A 7,463-nucleotide genomic window follows, 5' to 3' on the forward strand; every position below is an offset into this window, starting at 1 on the left:
CGGCACATGGGAGGTAGTGGGAAAAGAATCAGTTCAAGGTTATCCTTGCTACATTGGGAATTCAGGGCAGCCAGTTGTGAAAGTAAAAAAAAAAAAAACAATGAAACACTTTAAAAAAAACAAAACAAAAAAAAAAAAAAAAAAAAAAAAAAAACACCTTGTCTCCCTTTCCCATGGAGCACAGGGCTGTTCTCCCGTGGGCTTCTTGGGCAAACTTGTGTCATTCCTCTCTGTTTTCTGTTCTCTGCATGACCTTGGGCAATCAAGCAAGCCTCTCTGATACTCAGTGACCCATGTTTGAGATGGATGTCCTAAAGGTGGCATGCCTGGTTCATGCTATGTTCAGTAATTTGTCTGAACTGCTTTGGTGGTTTAAGTTCCTCCTATATTAATCTAACTGCTGGAGGAGTGGGTAATGAGACACCTCTGTCCTGAAGGATTAAAAGTACTTAGCCCATTGCTGCCCTTGCCCAATCCCCTTTAAGATAAAAACAGAGTCTCACTGTAGCTATGCTTAGGCATCCTATGCTAGGGTGGTACCACCTTGCCTGGCCAGTTGCTTCTTGTGTGGTAACTCTCTCAAGGTGGGACTGTCCCTCTGCTTCACAGACATCATCGAGATGGACTCAAAGCGTGTGCCTCGGGACAAGCTAGCCTGCATCACTAGGTGCAGCAAGCACATCTTCAATGCCATCAAGATCACCAAGAATGAGCCAGCCTCAGCTGATGACTTCCTGCCCACCCTCATCTACATCGTCCTGAAGGGCAACCCCCCTCGCCTGCAGTCCAACATCCAGTACATCACTCGCTTCTGTAATCCTAGCCGGCTTATGACGGGCGAGGATGGCTACTACTTCACCAACCTGGTAAGATTTGACTTCTGAAGGCAGGGAGAAGGCCCAGGAGGGGATTTACCTAAGGGTCCTGTGACAGCTTAGAGCTCTGGGGGGGGGGGTGCATGCTTGTCAGAGGGGAGATGACCAGTCTACATACCTCTTTGCACTTCTCTAGAAGTGTACGTCACTCGGCAGATCATCCCATGAGGAGTTGAGATCTGAGGAGAGCATGCTGCTTGGCTCCTGTTGCTTGCCTGGTATCAGCATCACTGCGGCCCCTTGTGATCTGTTGCAAGGAGGGGTCATCTGATGCCGATGCTGCTGACTTACTGGGGGAGATTCAGCCTTACCACTGATATGAATAGGGGAGATTGTGAAAGGAAAGTTCACTAGGCACAGAAGCTGTTTTGGTTTTGGATACATGTTTCCCATGTAATAAATGACTGGAGCTCAGGATGAGTTGAAGGCAGGTAATACAGACCTGTGAATGCTCATACATGAGGGACAGCTGGGACTAAGGAGACAGAGCTGGGAGAGATGATAGAGATGGCAGAATGGGGAACAGAGGACAGAATCTGCTGAGGTGCAAGGAATTAGTGGAACTGTGAAGCCACTGGACCAAAGAGATTCTTGAACAAAGGGAAAATCAAGTATCCAGAAATGTGGGCATGTTAGCACATGCCAGCAGCTGAGAGGATGAGGTGGGTAGATCAAGAGCTCTGGGTCCATAGGGAGACCCTGTCTTACAAAGAGAACAAGCCAGACCTGTAATCTCAGGACTCTGGAAGCAGAGGTGTGAGGATCCAGGAGATGAGGAACTCAGGATCCTTCCTGGCTATGTAATAAGTTTGGGGCTAGCCTGGGCTACCAGCTATCTCAAAGACACAAGGAAGGGCAAGGGGTATAGCTTGTGGCAGAGTTCTTGCCTAACATACATGAGGCCGTCGGTTCAGTCCCAATACTTGGGTGGGGAGAGATTTTAAAATCTGCCTGAACTCCTGCAGCTTCTCCGCCTTGACTGCCACGCCTTTCTCTTTCCTCTGCAGTGCTGTGCGGTGGCTTTCATTGAGAAGTTAGACGCTCAGTCTTTGAATTTAAGTCAGGAGGATTTTGACCGATACATGTCCGGCCAGACTTCCCCAAGGAAGCAGGAGTCTGAGACTTGGGCCCCCGAAGCCTGCTTAGGTGTGAAGCAAATGTATAAGAACTTGGACCTCCTGTCTCAGTTGAATGAACGGCAGGAAAGGATCATGAGTGAAGCCAAGAAACTTGAAAAAGACTTAATAGACTGGACGGATGGAATTGCCAAGGAAGTTCAAGACATTGTTGAGAAATACCCACTGGACATCAAGCCCCCAAACCAACCATTAGCAGCCATTGACTCTGAAAATGTGGAGAATGACAAGCTCCCGCCCCCGCTGCAGCCTCAGGTGTATGCAGGGTGATGTCTTGCTCATGGCCATTTTTACTTGGGGCTGATTTCAGGGAGCTCCTGCGTTCCACTGTTCAGGTCTGGGATACGAATTAACTGCTTAAAAGGTCAAAGTATTTTTAAGGTACAATTTTAGGAATTGTTTTTATTTTTATTTTTTTCCTAGCAGGGGAAGCTAGTAAATAATAATGCACTATTTATTTGAGTTGGTGAGGTAGGTTTGTGTGAATTCTGTTTCCATCTTTTCTGTCCTCCCTGATTTTCCCATGGGCTTCCTCTGTGGTGGACACTGTTGTTGGTTTGGGGCAAATACTGCCATTTAAAGGATAAAACAGATAGATGCTACAGAGTCTGCGTTGAAATGTTCCCACACTCTCCCAGTGTGAAATTATTTTGTAATTGTAAAGATAGAAGATATGTTAATAAGTAAATATGTAAAATTGTAAATATGTAAAAAATAAAGCTGGGGAGGGGTGTTATCTGCATGCGTGGCATTTCATGTGATGATTTTTTTTTTTTGTGAAAATGAAATATATTGAGTGTTTGCCTTTAGCACCATTTTATTTGCTTTGCCCCACTGAAAATAATCTAGATATTTGAGGCTTTCACCTTTAACAGTACATTACTACTGCTAACACTGCCCTAACTCTGAGGTCCTTTCAGGTACATGTGATGAAGTTGTGACACCAACTTTTAGGTCACATAAAGTGTTCTGGGGTCCTGGGGAGGCAGCTCTTGTTGCTGGAGGTTTCTGTGCCTCCTATTCCTGCCACCCTTCAGCTCCAAATGAACACACAGATGCTATATTAATTATGGAACTGTTGGCCAATGGCTTGGGCTTCTTATTGGCTAGCTCTCTAAATTATTAACCCATATCTGTTAATGTATGTATTGCTATGAGGCTGTCGTTTACCCGTAATCCGGCATGTTACTCCTTCAGCAGCATGGCATCTCTTCTCCACCTCTCTCCCCAGCGTTCTCCTTGTCTCCTAGCCCTGCCTGTCTTTCTGCCTGGTCAATCCATGTTTTATTCATCAACCAATAAGAGAAACAGATATACAGAAGGGCATCCCCCATCAAGCTCTGTTAGTAAGTGCTTTCTACACCAGTGTGAGTTCCTGAATTTAGTGTCTAGTACCCATGTCAAAAGCTCAGCATGGTGACACACACTTGTAATGGCACTACTGGGAGGCAGTGACAGGCAGGTTCCTAGGGCTTGATCACTAGCAAGCTTTGCCTTATCTAACCATTGAGTTCCAGGTCCCTGTGAGAAACACTGTCTAAACAACAAATCTAGACGGATGGCTCCTGAGAAATGACACCCAAGGTTGACCTCTGGCCTCCACATGCCCACATATGTACCTGTGTACCTGTACATATGTATACCACACACACATGGACACATCGCATACGGAGTTGGTACCACTGACTTTGTGCTGTGCTTGTGGCACCCTCCCCCTTAATCGTCCATCAGACTTCCCCACCTATTGCTTTCTTGTTTTGTTTTTGCTCCTTGTTTTTTGTTTGTTTTATTTTTGAAACAGTTTGTGGCTATGTAACCCAGGCTGGCCTCAAACTTCTGATCTTCCTACCTCTGCCTCCCAATGTTGAGATTTATGGGTATATATCACCACATTCAGCTCACTCAGACACATCCTGTCACTGAGTTCTGTGATACAAAGACTTAGTTTCAGATGGAGGTTGGAATGAATGAATGACGCTTATGGGAATTGACAAGGAACTTCAAGCAAGAGGATGCCTTGCAGCATCCATAGTCTGCTTTATCAACAGGTAACAATCAACGGGCTAAGTAAACCTTTCAAAACTTTTAACCTCTAAGAACTCTACCAGAGATCCTGAGTTCAATTCCCAGCAACCACATGGTGGCTTACAACAGCCATCTGTAATGAGATCTGGTGTCCTCTTCTGGCCTGCAGGCAGAACACTGCATACGTAATAAATAAATTTTTAAAAAATGAAAAACAAAAACCCACAAACTTTTAACCTCAGAACTGACATTAGTGGCAAGAGAATTCTCTTGCTGTGTACATTGTGGGGTAGATGCTAGCATTGCCCCCCATGTTTGTGAGATAATGGTCTCCATTCATGTCGTGACACATGCTTATAATCCTGGTACTCAGAAGTGGAGGCAGGAAGATCAGGAGTTCAGGTTATCATTTTACACAGAGTAAGTTTGAGGTAAGCCTGGGCTGTGGAGATCCCACCTCACAGAAAGAAAAAATAAAATTGTCTCTGGACATTATTAAATGTGCTAAGAATCACACATCTCTTGTAAGCAAAGGGGTTATGCTCCTGCTAGTTAATATGCTATAACCAAAGAATATTGCATTAATTATATAGTATAATGCTACTTGATGTGTCCCTCTGAGAGGCCCTGCAGTGGGGAACCTTCTCTAATCCTTGTGGAACTTTTTATAGCAGAATTATAATCTTCTACACGGTCATCAGCACCCATGTGAATTTAGGAATTCCTCAGGGTACCATTCTTGAAGTGTCATGGCATTCAAGCAGTCGAGAAAGGCTTTCTTCCTTTCTCAACATAGTTTCCTAAATGTTTACTACAAATATGTAGTATAGTAATTTTGGAATAAAACTGGGGCAAGTATATAACGTTTTAAAAAATACTTTGTTTTTAATGATGTGTTATCCTGTGGGAAATAAGATTCATTGGGACAAAGTATAGGTTGATTGATGCTTATTTGGGGAGAAATCACTTACACCTGAAACAGATGACTGCTGTGCGTTCCCACTCCAAACATGCCACCCAGATGCCCTCTGCCACCCAACCAGGAAGCAAGAGAGTGGGCCAGGGTCTGGGACCTCATACCTAGTCTCCCACAGGTCATGTCTGCACCTCTGCCCACGCCCCAATGGGTGTGGTGAGTGCAACAGGTGAGGTCGGGGTGGATATCTCACTACAGTGTGTATGTCTGAGTGTGCTTGTCTGTGTGTGAGTGCAGGAACCTTCGGAGGACAGAAAAGGGCATCAAGTCCTCTGGGCCTGGAGTTACAGGCAGTTAGTTGGTAGTGAGCCACCTGACATAGTGGCTGAGAATCAAACTCAGGTTCTTCGCAAGAACAGAATGTCCTGTTAACCGGTGAGCCATCTCTCCAGTGTGAAATATGAAACCTTGATGCTTTATTTAAGCTGCCATTATATACACCAAATGTGACCTAGCAACTGTCAATAAAGACACAACAGCTGAGTCTGCTGTCCTCAGGTTCACCCATAGGGCAGTGACTTGCACTCAGATGCTTGTGAAAAGGGTGAGGAGATGATTCAGTAGATGAGATGCTAGCTTGGCAACCATGAGGCCCTGGCCCATGTTAGGAACCTGGCTTGGTGGCATCCTTGCAACCTCAGATCAGAGGAAGTGGACAGGAGGGTCCCTGGACTCAAACCATCCAGTCTACTCTCCTTGGAGAGTTCCAGGCCAATAAGAGATACTGTTTGTCTTCAAAAAACAAGGTGGGTAGCATTTGCCCAGGGTAACTAAATTCACGGTTGATCTCTGGCTTACACAACATGCAACAACCAGTCGGGATCTTCTCTCACAGTAACATGGGCCCAGGTGATACCAGTGGCTAGCACGCTTTCCTTTTTTTTCTTTCTTCTCTACTTTCTAGGTGCTAATTCAGGCCCACATAGTCTAAAATTTCCTGGAAACATGCATTTCTTTTAGTTGTACATTATTAAATAAGATAATCGCATCAAAACTGGTGGGGGTAGAGCCAGAAGGATCAGGAGTTCAAGGTCAGTTTGACCCTCGGCACCATATGGACACACAGAACAATAGTTCAGGGTCAGCCTTGGTTACATGTGGAGTTCATGGCCAACCTAGACTACATAACAGCTTGGATAAAAAACAAACGAACGAACAAAAGTAAGATGTGCCCGTCAGCCTCTCACAAAAGCTGACCACTGCATGTCTTGCAGGTTGTTTACTGGTAGCTTCTGTGGATATGTCATGTTTGTCTAGTGCTTGCGATTAATGGTATCCTGCATCAGGTAAAGACTTGTTTCTCTTCAGTCAGCATCAGGACCTTGGCCAGGCCAGAGATTCTGATTTCTGAACAAGAAAGTGAGGTATTCACGGATTGTGAATGTGATTCTAGAATCAAGTGTTTCGAAAGATGTCCGTATCAATAAAAGTTTCATGATCCACCCTTTTTCCAAGCAGATTGATGTTTGGCTCCCTACTACAGGAATACACAGAATTACTAATACTTTTTGTTGCTGTGATAGAGGTTGGGAGGTCTCAAAGATGGTGATTGATGATTTGTATTAGTTTTATGTTTCTGTGACAGAGACCCAGCATCACGGCTCACAGGAGAGGAGGTTCATGGTGGCTCCTGGTTTTGGATAGTTTCAGTCTATTGTGGCAACAGGAACACTTAGTGAGATTGCTAACATAGTGGCAGACCAGGAAGCAGCATCTGGAATGCTAAGTGCTGACCTGTATATAATCCGAAGCTGCCTCCTACGGACAGACCCACTTCCACAGGACCCCCTTAAGACTCCCTTTCCTCCCCACACCTGGCTGCTAGATGACTAGAACTAGCAGAGCACTTTGGGGGGGTCTAGATAGGCCTACCGGAGAGGTACTCTGTCAGGGTTCCTTGGACCAAAAGCCCACAAATCATGACAGGGAGACATATTAGTTATCAATGTTCAACCTTTATTTTGCTTAACCCACTAGCTCTTACAACTTCTATTAACATCTTTCTCTTCATCCACCTTTTGCCCCAGGACTTTTTACCTTTCTTTCATTCTCTATGTCCTACTTTCCTGCTTCCTCTGAAGATTTGTGGAGACAGGATTGCCATTTGAGCTGGGTAGAGGTAAGAGCTACTTGGGTTGGCTGCTTTGCTTCTCTGCTCTTCAGCTTGAGCTTGAACGAACACCAATCAAATCGGACTCTGGGTCTTTTATTTTTCTTGTTACAACCTTCTTTTTTTTAATTTTTATTTCTCTAGAATAAGCTTTCCATTGAACGTATCAAAAGCACATGGGGTCTCAAGGGTAGGAGTCCGTGGAAACAAGAACAAGAAATCCTTCCCACTAAAAGCAGTCCTTACAGAGAAACCCAAGGGGGCCATCGTGGTCCGCAGAATGCCTGTGACTGGCTCCAGGAGGATGCTAAGGGAGCTGTCCTGGCCCGCAGCAGGTGTCA

The 7,463-nt window shown here is 45.0% G+C and overlaps 1 protein-coding gene across 4 annotated transcripts in view; it reads left to right on the forward strand.

The window, feature by feature from the left end:
• Rabgef1 (RAB guanine nucleotide exchange factor 1) overlaps positions 1–2,747 on the forward strand; it is a 42,358-nt gene extending 39,611 nt beyond the window's left edge. For all 4 annotated transcript variants that reach the window (XM_051204806.1, XM_051204803.1, XM_051204804.1 and 1 more), the window contains 2 exons: positions 610–866; positions 1,883–2,747. In XM_051204806.1, the coding sequence (XP_051060763.1) occupies positions 610–866; positions 1,883–2,281 (656 nt within the window). In that variant the 3' untranslated portion in view covers positions 2,282–2,747. The remainder of the gene's footprint in view (positions 1–609; positions 867–1,882) is intronic.
• Positions 2,748–7,463: the final 4,716 nt, after the last annotated feature.

Source organism: Phodopus roborovskii, unplaced genomic scaffold (assembly GCF_943737965.1).
Source record: "Phodopus roborovskii unplaced genomic scaffold, PHOROB, whole genome shotgun sequence".
Classification (NCBI taxonomy): Eukaryota; Metazoa; Chordata; class Mammalia; order Rodentia; family Cricetidae; genus Phodopus; species Phodopus roborovskii.